The sequence below is a fragment of the Paroedura picta genome, chromosome 2 (assembly GCF_049243985.1).
Source record: "Paroedura picta isolate Pp20150507F chromosome 2, Ppicta_v3.0, whole genome shotgun sequence".
NCBI classification, from domain to species: domain Eukaryota; kingdom Metazoa; phylum Chordata; class Lepidosauria; order Squamata; family Gekkonidae; genus Paroedura; species Paroedura picta.
This window is the reverse complement of record NC_135370.1, coordinates 109,513,564-109,529,367: the sequence shown is the minus strand read 5'-3', so window position 1 is coordinate 109,529,367 and position 15,804 is coordinate 109,513,564. Positions and strand designations below refer to the sequence as shown.

The following is a 15,804-nucleotide window of genomic DNA, read 5'->3' as shown; positions in this document are numbered from 1 at the left end:
TGATGCTATTCTGAGGCTTTAGGTCTCTCCCCACCCCTTCCCTGCATCTCACCCCCATTTCTTGCCCTCTAATCTTGAGACTAGCTTATTCACCAAAAACAGTGTCATTCCTGTATTGAAACCATTGTAGCAGAGCAGCACTGAAAACATTCTGTCTTGTTTGAAAGGAATTTATTTCTCTACAGCAGTTATTTCATTTTCGGCACACAATTTCCTGAGCTATTCAGTTCATTAGAGTTCATTTGGGAGGCAAAGGCTGCAAACTGGTAATTAAGCAGAAATTAAAATAACTGATATGGAGGCTTGATTCCCTTTAATAGGTAATAAACATATAATTGTTCCCTCTTAAACCATCAGAAATATGTTTTCTTTCCCTATTTCTCTATACAATGCCCCAATCAAATTATATTTTTCAACAACAACAACAACAACAACAAAAATCAGTGGCAAGATGAACAAGATTTTCATTGTTTGTACCTCTGCAGAGTTAATACATAGTTTCCTTCCCCTCCCACCTTCATAAACTGAAGTAAAATGATTTGGGATCTGATAATTAAAAATGTTTGCTCACTCCCAGCAATGTATTACTTTCTGGTCATCTGTATACTTTTGGGAAATTTGCTAAACAAAAATCCAATTATTTTGATGCAGCAACCCACTGCTCAGACAATTGGGCTAAATAATTGAGCACATGTCCTTTGCTATGTGAGCTTAGTGATTGGTAGCTATTATTGTGGATTGTTTTTCTGTGGCCAATTGAGGGACTAAAGAGAGAGAGAAGGGGAATGCCAGATAATGAAAATCTGGACACTTTATCCTCTACTAATCTTGCATATGTGTATAAAGCAAACATTGAACAGCAGAATATTCTAATATTTCCTTGTAGAGTAACTAACATAACTAATTTCAGCTGCCCATGATCCACTTTTGCAACTAACCTCCCCCCCTCCATTATTTTTTTGTTTGTGATTCCAGAGGCTAAAATTGGTCTGCTCTCCACAACCAGACTGGGGGCCATTTTTGGCTAAACACCGCGGTGAACGCTACCAGAATATGATAGACCCACTGGGAACATCGTCTCTTGGACTTAAACTGCCACCAAAAGATTTTGAACTGGGCAGTCAGTGCTAGTAATTCCCCTACTTTGTGGTCACATTGTGCAGTCATTCCTTTGTGCTTCCTTCTTTTCATTGTCCCTTCTTATTCTTTTTCACAGTGCCTGAAAGTGGTTGCTTAGGGAGTAGGATTTATTGTTGCATGCTTATAGTGAAGAACTACAGCAACCACTTTAAGTACTGGGTTTCGGTTTCAGTGGTGTCCAGGAAGAAGTAACTTCAATGTGAAGTAATGGCAATGAGTCAGTTGCAGAGGGAAATTGCTTCCGTCAGTGCCAGGCCAATTCTGCCCTTACTGACTATAATTCACATAATTTGCTGTTGTTACAGCCGCAAGGGTGGGTTGTAAGTTTCTCATGGCCGCTCTGGGTATCCCATGAGCACTGCCTCTGGTCCAGCTGTGCTAAAGGACAAGGTGGTTGACAACTGTAGGGAGTGTTAATTAGGTGGGGGCTGTAGTCATAGCTTTTCATTTCATTGTTGGATTCCAAAAACCTGATTTGTATCAGACTTAATCAAACATTGGTGTTTCTGCAACCTGTTTCATGACATGCCAAAAGTCAGTAATGCAGGGCTGTGGCGGTGATGGGCAAGTGGCTAGGTTTCCCCTGAGGGGATACAAAGCTGCAACAATTTGTTTACCTGCTCTGTGCTCATTGATTTTAAAGGAAATTAAATTAGGCCCTGAGGGGCCATTGAGGAGCAGATGTTTTGCTGTGTAAAACTATCCCATGACAACAACCAACTGATCGGGCTACCATCGGGGCAAATATATTTAATTGCTATTTGCCCAAAACTATAACAGATGCAGTTGCTTAAAGGAACTGTTTAAATGAATGCGTGACTGTAAATTCTGGATATATAGATAGGATAAACTGCCATAGGCCTTATAGGCTATTTCCTGTTGCACCAACTGCTACCAAGCCTGACTGTTAGCAAATATGGAACCCGGTCTTACAGGCCAAAGTTTTTCCGAACCCATGATCCTTTTCACTGAAGATGCTATTGTTTGAATCTGAAGCATCTTATGTGAAAAAGGGCTGCTCTTTTATTGAACAATGATCATCAGGACAATCTCACACATACAAAACAGATGCTGGGCATACGAAACCCTAAAAGACTGCAGGATGCAGCTCAAAGCTGCATATGACCCATGGGACTAGATTCCTACCTCTGTAATGCTAGATGCAAAATGGAGGAGGCTGTGCTTTTATACCAGAGGAGCTGATTGTGGCCCGGTGATTCTGCCAACACGTCTTCCATTTGAGAGCTGCTAGTTATGTTGGCACAAGTTGTTCTGCTTTGTAACACAAGCAAGAAAGCAGCCTCTCAATACAGGGCACTAATCTAATATGATACTTGGCAGTGTTGTAGAGAGAGATTAATGAGCCTTTCAGGCTCTCTTAAAGGTGTGGGGGGGGGAGAGAAAAAAGCCAAGGATGGTGAAATGAGCTGTATGAAACAAAGCTGTATCTGTTGTGAAATCTTATGTGAAAGAGTGCCAAACAAAGGCAGATGGGCACCACTGTCTTAATTAATTTCATGCATTTTAGTTAATAATCTGCTAGGTTTTCTTTTTTATTCAATGCTTCCATTCTTCCTTACATCTTCATTTCACTGATAAACTGAGTGGGGAAATGCAAGTCCTCTTTTTGAGTCTCACTCATGTTTTCCGTGCTTTCTTCACTTGGTTTATAATCATATCTTCTCAAGAAGCCATCATATAATTTGTGCCTAATTTTATAATCTTCCAGTAGTATAAATCTCCTAGCTTCCACATGCATTCAGCTATGTGTTATGCTCCTGCTCTTTTCTTACAAACTTCTTTATACAGCCTTTCACTGTATCCCTTTCAGCCAGCAGGGTGGGTGAAATAACTGAACCCTGAAGTTAGTATATATTGTTACTGTTGTTGCTGTTATTGTATCTGTGCATACTTTTGTAAAGACAGATTCTTCCTCCAAACAATAATCTGACGTGTATATACTTTGCCTTTACTCTCCTTCTCCCTCTGCATCTCATAGTCATTTTAAAATCATAAACCACCAACTCACGTTGCAAAGGAAATGGGGACAGTGTAAAACAAGAGAAAGCAAAGATTTAGCTGCTTGGCACATTGCTCATCAACAATGCTGCATTATGTTACTTGCATGTGCTACGTCCCATAGCATTGCACTGTGCACAGTGATATATGAATATTAACCTTAAATAGTTTTTATCTAACATGTAGACTGAAAGTACAGCTTGTGAGAATACATTCAACAAACTCCATAGAAGTAACCCGTTTATTATAAATGCACTATACACAAAGAAGAAAAACATGTCTTCAATAATTGGCCAAACTATAACTTTTAGTATCCTCTTGTATCCTATACACACATTTATGAGATTTTAAAAAGTGATCCGTGTTCATGTAGTGCGTACTAGTGCTGTTATATGTCCCTGTAAAATACCTTAGCAACCAGTATAGAGATGGTGAGTTTTAGAATAGTTTTGCTTGTTTCTTTCCTCCTTTTCAGTGTTTGTATTATCTAACTGTACTTCCTTTCAGGGAACCGTCTATATCATAGCTTTTCTTTTGTCTGCCTGCCTTCACATTACAGGGTCTCAGGTAAATCTTGAGTTAAAAAAAATCTGTGTCTTGTAGATGTGCCGTTTCATCCTATTGGGGGAAAAATCAAAAATTTTAAAAAATGCAAACAAAAATTACTAAACTTTAATGTAATTACAAAGATTATATCTCTCTAAATTTATTTTGCGTGTGTATATGTATATATATATATATATAAGTATAAAAACTAAGGGCATGATCCAGCCAAAGCTAAGCACTTTTTCATATCCCATGACTTCATGATAAAATATTACTTGTTGGACAACATGAGTTAAATGTGCTCAACTTTGGCTGTATAGTACCCTTCATCATTTTGATGAATTTTCTCTTCCATGAGGCAAATAGCATTGCCAGTTCTTTGCTGCTACTGGATGACTGTCAATCTTTTGGCAGCCGACATGAAGCACAATCCACTTGCCATCAAATTAAATGAAAAATGGATTTTTAAATGTTTTGTCAGTGCCCCTCCCTAATTAGATAAGCAAAATCTGCTAGAATATTCTCCAGAATGACTCCAATGAAATGAATGGGCTTTGTCCATGATATTCTACAGGACTGGACAGGCTATATTTCAGCATGTTGTATCCTTTGGGAGTCTTCAGTGGCCCTCATGTAGCTTGAAGTGTGAAGACTGTACAGGTCTCACAGCTGATGCAGTGGGAGAATCTGCTAGTGCACATTTGCTCTGGAAGCCCTCCCCCCCCCCAAGCTAGGTTTTAAAGAGCCACCTCTAACTCTTGGCATAATGACATTTCATAAACATGGCCTAGAAATTAGATTTTGAAAACATTCATGGCTGGGGGATGAACATCTGTTGCAGGCTGTATGATGTACATACTTTTCCCATCTGAAGTGGGGTGGGGGAGAAAGGACCACAATACAATATAGTAATCTTATTTATTTTTAATTTATTAATTGGACTTAGATGTCACCACTCCTGGAACCAGTCACCCCATGGTGGCTTATAGCAAGTCATAACATACAATTTAAAACAATAATTAAAATCTCCTCCCACCAGCCCTAACCACCCAACTCCTAGCCCCCAACTGAGCTATTTGGCTGAATTACAGAAATCTAGTCTGGAGATGATTGTCACATGGATCGCTGTGGCAATGTTCTCCTGAGACAGATAGGGCACCAGTAGCCATGCCTGGTGAAGGTGGTAAAAACCAGCTGGGCTACCTGAGATAAAGAAGGCTCCAGGATCATGCCAAATTTCCTGGCAGAGTACAGAATCTTCTGCTTGTATTTATTTTATTGGGTAATGGTTACAGTTTTGTTTTAAAACTGCTTTTATCTTAGTAACTCAGTCCACATTCAGCTACTGAAAAGATTACATTTCTGCAGGGTTTAAATGATTTATTATATTATTTTAAAAACTTATTGGTCAGTTAAACCTTAATGGTCAGCTACCCTACTAAAACAGTACTCAAAGCAACAAGCAAAGGAAACTAAAACAATACGATGTTATCAAAGAAAACCAACAATTAAAATGATAATTGACATTTCCCCCTCTCCCAATTTTATTTTAAGGGGTTACAAATCTTGAGAGGACTAAAATTCAACTTTTACATTTACCAAAAGATAAGGATATGGTATTTGCAGCTCAGATTCCCATATGTGCACTGACTTTCCATTCTTTTCTATAGGTGAAAAATTCACATATTTCTGTACAGTCCCTATTTCATGTTCCTAGCTCCTTGCTTATCACATAATAGGAACCGCTGCCATGTATATATGAACAGGCATGTACTTACTAATATTTAATACAACTGGGACACAATCCAACCAAATCAAAGCCAATTTTAATTGAAAATTAAATAATGCTTATTACTTTCCATTTAATTTTTACTTGTGATAGAGTATGATCTTTATCCTTTCTAGCTGTTTTTTTTTAAACTACAGATTATAGCTTTGGTCCCCCAGTTTTTCAAAAGTGTCTGTGTCAAAGTTCCAAGGCTATTTATTGATTATTTATTCATTTTCAAAATTCATATTGTGTCTTTCTGTCCTTATCAGGGTCACTAATGAAGCTAACATATTAAGACATATTCAAAGCACATCTTAAAAACCATTAAGATTAAACAAGAAAACATCATTCAAACAATTAAAACCCAGGTAAAATCCACATGTAAAGGTGGGAAGTGCTGTCAAACCATAGCTAACCATAGCTAACCCTTTTGAATTTTCTAGATATTTTCAAAGATAGTTTGCCATTGTCTGTCCCTGTGTAGAAACTTTGGACTTCTTTGGAGATTTCCCATTCAAATCTCAGCCAGGACAAGCCATACTTAATTTCTGAGATCTAACAAGATCAGGCTAGCTTGGGCCATCCAGGTCAGGGAAAAAATCCATATAAAATAACATATACATAAATAAAAACAGCAATTAAAGGGTACGAAGGAAGAAACAAACATGTCTTCAATCACAGTCAGAAGTGTTTTGGTGCAGGGACTTGAGGAGGCCCCCTCAGGTTGCCATCTGGTTACTCTCAGAAAGCAGGGTCACCTGATGCAGATGATAACCACAGTGTTTGGGTAGGTTCATAAGGCAGTCCTTCAGATATGCTGATCCCAAGCCATCTATGGCTTTAAAAGTCAACATCAGCACCTAAAATTGTACTTTAAGGGTGTGTCTGTTTGAATAGAAATTATTTTTCCCCTCAAATTAATGATTGTCCAGTTAGGGTTGATCTATGTAACCCGCTAGGCATATTTTTGACTCCTTCATATGGCTTCCTGACAATCATATGCATTAGCACTACCTGCATGATTTCCCTTTTGTTAAAAATGGGAAATAGCTCAAAAACTGTGCAGTAGGGCATTCCAGTGGCTGAATTCTCTGTACTGTGGAAGCTGCTGGCAACAAGACCATTACAAAAATTGCTTAATTATGACTACCTTATGGATAGATTGGCTCTTAATGTCATCTATTAAATATTCTGGAGCACATGAGAAATGCAACATGTAATCTTTGAACTGAGAACATATAATCTGAAAAATGGCATAAACAATCATATGCTAGAGCCTCTTGTGGCGCAAAGTGGTAAGGCAGAAGACATGCAGTCTGAGAGCTCAGCCCATGTTCAATCCCAGCAGACGGCTCAAGGTTGACTCAGCCTTCCATCCTTCCGAGGTCAGTAAAATGAGTACCCAGCTTGCTGGGGAAGGCACTGGCAAACCACCCCATATTGAGTCTGCCATGAAAACGCTGGAGGGCGTCACCCCAAAGGTCAGACATGACCCAGTGCTTGCACAGGGGATACCTTTACCTTTTTATCACATGCTATCTTTGTGTAAAGTTAGCAAAAATCTTGAAATGTTTGTTTTTTCAGATTGTGATAATTTTCCATTGAATTTGATGGCAAAACATTTCTTGACATAAAAGCTACAGTTGAAGGTGCTCAACATGGACATTCTAATTTTCATTTCTGTGTAATACTTAAGTAGCAACATCTAGAAAATATCAGCAAAGAGAAATCAATCTTAATTATTTGACTACAATAAGAGCAAAAGCTTTTATTCATTTATAAATTTATCAAGCATAGTATTTGAATTTAAACTTCCCAATATAATAACTCCACATATGTCATAGCTGTTTGGATTATCTAATAGAGAGTACACATATTTAAAATCACTTGCTGAACATAGAAGTATTTTAGTAATTCTAATTGTAAAAGCGTAAAAGAATGAAAAAGCCATATTTCCAGACTGGTGACATATCTCTTTCTACAACTGTAGAAACTGCAAATAAGAAAAGAGTGAAAATCTAATAGTGAACTATCTCTGTGACACATTTTGTCTAAAAAATGAGGTGCCACATTTTGTCTAACAAATAAGGCTAACTTTTGAACAAGCCATCTGCACTACTGTATGTTTTAAAATTATATTTGAGGCAGAAATATTCCACTTTCAAATTGTTTGGGGTCATATGTATAGTATCTGTGTTTCTGTTTGATACAGCAGAACTTTTGTTTCCAAAAGGAGGATTTAACAAAATGACTTTTAATTGACATAAAGGCATGGAATGTGTTTAGGCTAATGCTTCATTTGGGGGCAAGTTACTGTATTTGTCAGGTTCTGCTCCATTGATTTGATAGATGTGCTTCTGCACTAAACCCCCCCCCCTCATTATTTCCTCTTTATTATAGTTTCTTTCCCCATAAAATATCATTTCACACTGATGAGCCTCCACTCCACTTTTTATATACATGCACGTTTATGAGCTTATCATGATCCCTTACTAGAATTACTGCTTATTTCATGCAGATGCTGTTTTTCCCCCTTTTCTGTTAAACTGCACCTTTTAGCAGGTTTTCTGTCTCAAATGAAGAAAGACAAGAATGGAATGTTGATGCTTGCCTGTTGCAGGCTCAGCAGGTGTGTCCACTGTTACAGAGAGAGGTTGATCCAGCAGATGCTACTAGACAACCTTCATCTCTTTCAATGTGGCTTGATTGGGGAGAATGCCACCCCACTGGCCCATAAGTCACACTGAAATTAATTGAGGGGATGTGCAGCATTGGTGGATTGCTCCCAGGAAGCATTTTAATCAGAAATGCTAAATGTTGCAACTGACCTGGTGTGTTTGTGAGGCTCTGTTTTACTAGCCTGTAGCTAAACCTTTTGTGCATAATAAACTGCGCATACTGATATGGCTGAAACTTAGCAATGCGTGGGACCCTACAGACTTCACGGGAAGGGAGAAAAATGCTTTAAAGATATTTATGGTCTCTGCCTTTGTCACCCTCAGGCAGCCGATAACCAAAGAAAGAGAGTGAGAGCGAGAGAGAGAAAGAATGTATGCTTTTGATGGGTTGAATTTAAAATGTGAGAGCTGGGCTGGACCTTATTGCTTGCAATAGTATGATTTTGCCCGCCATGTTTTAAATACATCTTCAGGTAACCATTTGCCTTATAGGTGTATTTCATTGTTAGGAATGAAATTAGTGATTGACTAGAATATATTGTTGTCCATTACCTAGAGTGTGTAGTGTACTTTGTGTCTTCTAGGCACTTTATTGTGAACCTATCATGGAATAGGTTAATTCTTAATTACTTGCGTAATGTCATAAATACTTACAGGCATTCTATAGGGGTACTGCTGCCTATGGATAAAGATATGTACCCTAATCAGGACGTTATATTTTCTCCATGTATAAGCAAACGGGAAAAAAGAATATATTAAGTTTAAAAGGATGCATATCGTATATATATACACACATATATATCTTATATAGCGCCTATGATGATATACTACACGTTATTCATTTAAGAAATCATTATTCTTGAGGCCCTACCTCAGATTTTGTATTCATGTGTACAAATGCAATTTACTGTACTATATATTTGCCTAATATATTCTGATGTTACAAAATAGAATCTATCATATAATGTATGACTTCAGGAAAAATACAAATAAATGTCCAGTGTTTAAAAGATACAGCTTGTGATGTTTTAAAGTTTTAAAGCAATAAGTAAAATTTAAAAAACATTCTAACACATCCCTCAAATTATTATTACAATGTAACACACAAGTTACTTGTGAAATACTTTCCATCTGAGTGGTAGCCAAAATCTGAGTAGCAACCAAAAAACAAAACGAAAGCCCCTCAGGGGAATGAAACAGCACAGAGATGCAGAAGTAAATATCAATTAGGTGGTGAGAGTGCTCTGCATGATGAATAATTAATTAGTTATCAAAGAACCAATTGGATTTGTTTAAATCCTTTTATTGTAGTAAATCAATCATGCAGGATATTAAATAAAAATAGAAACAAGAATAATGGGTTGGGATAGAGGCTCATGGAAAATGCAACTCTAAGCACACTTACTAGAGAGTAAATCCCAGCAAATCCAGCTGGTCATGGCTGACCAACATAAACCACATTATGTGTATAGGATCATAATGGAAGACGCATGATTGAATTGGAGAACGTACCAAAGTAAGGAGAGGCACAATATGACAAAAGGCAACGAAGTCCAAATTCAATTTATTTTAACAGGAGAACTTTTCACATAAGTTTAAAACTTTGCTACAGAAATAAGAACTTTGTACTTAGATTTCTTCCTCCTCCTCCCAGGTTTTAAATATTTCCTGGTTTATAATCTAGGAGTGCTATTTTACAGTCCATGGCAGTACTTGTATTGCAAAGCCATGAATGCATCAAAATAAACATTTTGTAATGATATTAGTTATTTGAGCGGATACTGGTAAGCCTGTTTTCACACATGTCAAAAAACAAATGCTTCTGACAAGCAATCTCCAAGTACAAAAGCAGCAATATGACACTTAATCACAATACCACTACATGAGAGTGGTACAAGTAGCCCGGCTAAGAACAAATGAAGACAGACGTACGGTTTCATTATGTTAGGGTTGCGAAGGTAACATAATCAAGTGCTAGATTCTGATAATGTTCTTCGCACATGCTGCTGCTGCTCCTATACTTCCTATAGAGGTACAAACGCTAGCTTCTCAAACAAATGCTTTGCTGTTAACAGGAGCCTCTTCACAACAGCGGACTGCATGTACGGAATGACTCAGCAGAAGGAGATGACAAGGATACCACTAATTCACTCCTAGAGTTTCAAGAAGATCTGAAATATATCTCTTCACACAAGACTCTCTTCATGACCCCACCTTTGCTTGAACCCTTGACTACCTATCCATATGCCTTCCCATCTGCTGGTTCCACCAGTCCCCTTCCCCAAATAAAAACAGGCGTTGTGTAAAAAGCAGCCAAGCACACATATATAAGCATAAGAAGCTACCTTATAATGAGCCGGATTGGGAAGGGGGTGGGGGGAGGCCGAGGGGATGTTCTGTTGAGGGAAATTGGGTTGAACAGTTTACTCTAATTTCAAAGATTTATAAACCTTGGATTTAATGTTCCTCCAAAGTATACATAAGTTACCTATAATTTTAAAGTCAGCACAGTTGTCTGGGCTCCTCAGGATGAAGCTGGGCAGGGGAGCAAGGGCTAACATGTAGACCTTTGAGCCCTGAAACACACTTCTCTAATCCAAGTGGGCTGTCAAATGCGGCAATGACAAGGACAACTAGGAGTGGAGGAACAGCCAACCCTGGCCAAGAGACAGAGGCACATCGGAACAGGACGCGAGCAGGGCCTAGCCTCCAGAAGCCATAACTATCTGGTGGCAAGGAGTAGGTGAAGTTCAGGGAGTCTAACAACTGAGCTGGGGAGAAGGACAGCGGATCAGAAGGCAAAAACAGAGTGGCAGAGCAGGGTTAACCAGACCGGCTGTGACCAATCCAGGGAAAGAGCTACAAAGATAGAAGGCAGCTGAGCCAAGAGGGTAGGGCTGGAGAAACCTTATGACGGTAATGGGGAGAGGAACAAAGGAAGGAAGGATGGAAATAAAAGGAGGCTCCAAAGCAGAGGTCAGAGAGGAAGAAGTTGCAGGTTTTTCCTCTGAGTCCGGGAATAAGCCTAAAGTGCAGTTGGCATGACTCAACACATTCTGAGGCCTTGGCAGTATTTCAGCAGTGAGGGGCAAGACAGCAGAAGGTGGTGGGATTAGCAAGCATGACAAGGATAAGGCTTTTCATAACACATGCTGCATCACTTCCTGCTCATGTTGTTGCCTTCCTCTTTCAGACTGGTTTTCTAATCTTGCACATCTGATTGAGGTAGTACTACTCTACTTCCTCATGTGCTTAATGATTCAGGTGCAAGCACAATGGCACCTACTGCACCCATGCCTGAACCTGCTTGTGAAGAAGATGCAGTTGCTGCGCCCTTCCCATAAAGATAGTCCACGCTGTGCATGCCCTGGCAACATCCATACCTGGGTTTCCCTCCTTAAAGGGAAGATGGTAGCCTAGGTGCAAGCAGGGCAGATACTGCTCCATCTTCAATATCATGACACAAGATATAGAATGTCGCATGTAGATTTAAAAAGTTTCATTGGAGGGGGTTTATGAGGAAAACCTAGTGAGCATATGTGATAAATAGCCTGGCTGGTGTCTACATGCAGGCTACAGAACGAGACCACATTAATCATTACCATTCAAAATATTAACAGGGTGTGGCAGGGGCTCATGGTAATTGTAGTCTATGGACATCTGGAGAGCCACAATTTGGCCACATCTGGTATAAACTGAAATGGAAACCCTTCAGCCCCCAACCAAAGTATCATCATAGGTTCTGCACTCACAATAAGCTTTGTGAATTGCATATAGTAACATTTCCCTAGTTACCGTATTTGCCGGTGTATAAGACGACTGGGCGTAAAAGACTACCCCCCAACATTTCCACTCAAAATACAGTACTATGGGCCATTATGGGCAGCTATGTCTATCCCAACTGAAGTGCACCCGGCGTATAGGACGACCCCCCCCCCCCACTTGGAGGCATGTTTTTCAGGCGGAAAAAGTAGTCTTATACGCCAGCAAATACTGTAATCAGAATTAGTTGTTTTATGCAGAATCCAGAAGGTTTTACTGAAGAGGTGGGAAGAATTGCAGTACTGGCATTATAGGAAGTATAGACCAGGAAGTCTGAAGTGCTGGTTTTTGCCTATGGCAGGATTTTTTAAAGTGTTGTTTCCAAGTTATGAAAAAACACTGTTTTGTTTTCAGACTTTCCCCCCAAAATAAGAGAACTGTAGTTTTTTTATGAATGAAAGCTGGGATTCCTTAGGAAACTATAGTAAATCAAATTGGTATTGCTCCCAAAGAGCAGGAAATAGAGAAAAATGGGACAATAACTTTTGTTTCAGCCAGCTAGAGTTCAGAAAGCAAGCATAAAACATGTCCGGATACTGTAACATCTATTATTACCTTCCTCTCTGTTCTTGAACATCCAACCTGGGGAATAAGTTCTGAACAACTTGAAAGCTTGCATTTGGAACACTGGCTGGTCCAAATAATGGGCATTTAATGTCTCATTATCTCTGAGTTTAGAAATCCAGTTTCTGTACTAGATTCTTCACTGAATAGCATGGATATCATGCTATCAGATTTCACACTCATATACTAGAGATATTAAAAGACAGTTCCACAATAGGTAGAAAGCTGAAAGTGACTAATTATGAGGTTTGAGGAAAGTCTGAAGATGAGACAGCAGGTGGCAGCTGTGGCCAATAGTGCCTCTTGAAAAAATCAGCTTCAACAGGTTAGCCAGCTGCTGTCTTTCCTGGGCAGAAACTATCCAGGCACCACGGCACATGCCCTTGTAACCTCTAGGTTTCTTTAATGTGGCTGCACTGAAAAAGTGTTTGGAAACTTCCCTTGGGCAAAACATTGCAGAAAGAATGTTGACTGAAGTGGGTCGTAGGGACCATATCACTCCGGTCTTGGCCCATCTATACTGGCTTCTAGTCTGTTACTGGTAGCACTTCAGTCCTTTATGGTTTGGGACCAACATACTTGAAAGGCCACTTGCTTCCTGATGAACCTAGCTGTCCACTACAGTCATGTTTGGAGGCCTGCTTCAGGGGTTCCCACTTTTTGAGATTAGGCAACCTGGGAGAAGATCTTCTCAGTCATGGCACCAACACTCTGGAATTCTCTGCCCAGGGATACTTGTCTACCGCTTTCTGTTGCCTTTTTATGCCAATGAGTGAAGACCTTTTTGTTTCATTTGTGATTCCTATTCCAATGCCCCCCACCCACAATATTTTAATTGTAGGTTTTTTTGTATATATTTCAGCTCTGTTTTTAATTGTTGGTTTTGTTGGTTTAAATGATTTTTTAATCATTTTATTAAGTTTTAATTTGTTAGACAACTTGGTGGCCTTTATAAGGCCAGAAAGGCAGGATACATACAAACACTATAAAACAAAGAAATAAGATTTTAATGTCTGTCTGTTGAAAAGCAACGAGTGTTTTAGTAGATAGCAAATCAGCACAGGTAATTCAGAAGAATGGTATGGGACCTCTCCATAACCTTTAACAATTCTTCTGTTTCCAGTAGAAGCAGAGAAATGTGCTTTGAGAACACATTACATTTATTCTTTCAGAATAAACAATGCATGGTTCATATTCATTTAATAAAATTGCCTCAAATGAGATTTCAGATGTGCAGCAAAAATCATTTTATGAAGGAAAAAAATCATTTTAAAAACAGGAGATGCTTATCCTTTTACTTCTTTTCAGCACTGCCCCAAAACTTTTGTTTTATCAGGGTTGCTAGTTGGAGAAGAATAATAAATAAAATGTTACATTTAAAAAAGAATTTATATTCCAAGACTGAATGATAAAACTCAACCTGATTCCATATCACAGAAAACATGATCTCCTTGTGGCCACTGTTCACGTTATGACTCTTGCAACTGAAACCAAATTGCCTTCCAATTACTTGTTTTTGCTTATTCTTCAGCCTTTCTCTCAATGCACTGAGGGTTAAATTCTGAAAGGGATTATTACATAGGACAAACAGGTTTTCTTGTCAACTGCTTTTAATGACACCCACCTTCTTCTCATATGAATAATTTACAGTGATAAAAGGAAGAGTTGATGAGTGAAATGTGGCTCTGAACTGTCTGGGCCCTTTTTATCAGAAGGGGGCAGCTCAGAACGATTAATAGATGCATTAATCTCTTCATGAAATTATTTTAATGGGCACTAAGGTATCCAGGGTTACAGATACGGGTGCTAAGAAAAAGCTAAATATATCAACTAAGTACCAGAGGAATGCATCAGCTGAGGTGACAGTGACACAAGTTATGATTCCTGCAGGCAGTCCTTCCTCAGCACATGTTTAAGGGTAATCTCTCGAGACGTTCTTTCACTGGAAATAAAATCCTTTCCTTTTGGTAGGCATGATAAGCTAGATCTGTGCCTGGTGCTCAATATACTTCACAGGTGACCAATCACCTGTATTAGCGTAATCGGACTGACTGATGGAAATTCACTAGAGTAGGGATAGATTTTTTTTTCCAGATGACTTTCCCTCATTCCCATCTCAAATTGCACAGTGACTTCTGGAGGCCTAAGGTTATTAGTTTAGTTGTTGGAGCCATGTGCCTTCCATCCCCTGCCACACAAGGGAAGGCACAGATTTTGGTAGTCAGAATGTCTACACATTTCTGGTGAGACCACTGGCAGCTGCATGCCACCATAGAGAATCTCCTGGTGTTTCCAAGGAGTGTGCTCTGGAATCTTTATGCTTACATGAACCCATTCAGTGAGGCTTGGATAATTTATTTCATTCTACTTTTCTCTGGCACTGGGGGTGCAAAGCAGCATACAAAATGAAATAAGCATAAAAACACTACATATCCCAACAGGTTTCCTACCTCAATACAGGCTTCAGGCAGATGATGAATCTCAAGGCCATCCCAAGGCTAAGGTTCAAGGCCAAGAAAAGAGGTGGGATTACATTTCCTCAGGAAGGTGGAATCACTAAATTTTGTGGTAGGATTCTTGGGGCTTTTAAGGTCTTCATGTCTGACTATAGCATAAAAGGCACTATTATCCCCATCACTCTATTGCATAAAGCAAACATATGGCCCTGGCCTCTATGAGTTGTGGACAGGAAAGGATAGCTGCCTTTCTTTCTCTGCATTTTCCACAGCTGCTTGATACAAAGACATTAAGAAGAGAAAGCTTCTCAATGCATGAAAATAAAATGAGGTGAAAAGCATCACCTGCTTAATCATGTCAGCCGACTATCAAAGGTACAAAAGCAAAGAGGGGAAAGGGACAATTTTGAAGCAAAGGGAACTCTGGAAACCAGATGCCAAGAAGACTATGAGATTACCAGGCCTGGCAGGACTCCTGTACCAATACAAAAATCCATACATGAAAAGTCTATGCAGCTTTCCCCATCACTACTGCAATATAATCAGAAATCAACACTTTAGGAATGTTTCAATTCTGTGCAAGAATAAATGGCTGCACCTTAAAGGGCTGGATTTGGATACCTTAAGGAAGTAAGGAGAATAGTTTTGCAATTACTATAATTTTACTTAGACTAACTAGCAAAATTTATTTTATTATTACATTTGCATACTGTTCCCCCCTAAGGCTCAGGGGCCTTTAGTACAAAGGCTAGACTAGACACAGCAGATCTTAAGTGTTTATCTCCCCTCTGTGGCAGGCAAAAGGTCT

General features: G+C 39.1%; 1 protein-coding gene across 2 annotated transcripts in view; it reads left to right on the top strand.

The window, feature by feature from the left end:
- Positions 1–9,166, top strand: part of SLC6A5 (solute carrier family 6 member 5) — a 95,565-nt gene extending 86,399 nt beyond the window's left edge. For both annotated transcript variants that reach the window (XM_077322029.1, XM_077322030.1), the window contains one exon: positions 976–9,166. In XM_077322029.1, the coding sequence (XP_077178144.1) occupies positions 976–1,131 (156 nt within the window). In that variant the 3' untranslated portion in view covers positions 1,132–9,166. The remainder of the gene's footprint in view (positions 1–975) is intronic.
- Positions 9,167–15,804: the final 6,638 nt, after the last annotated feature.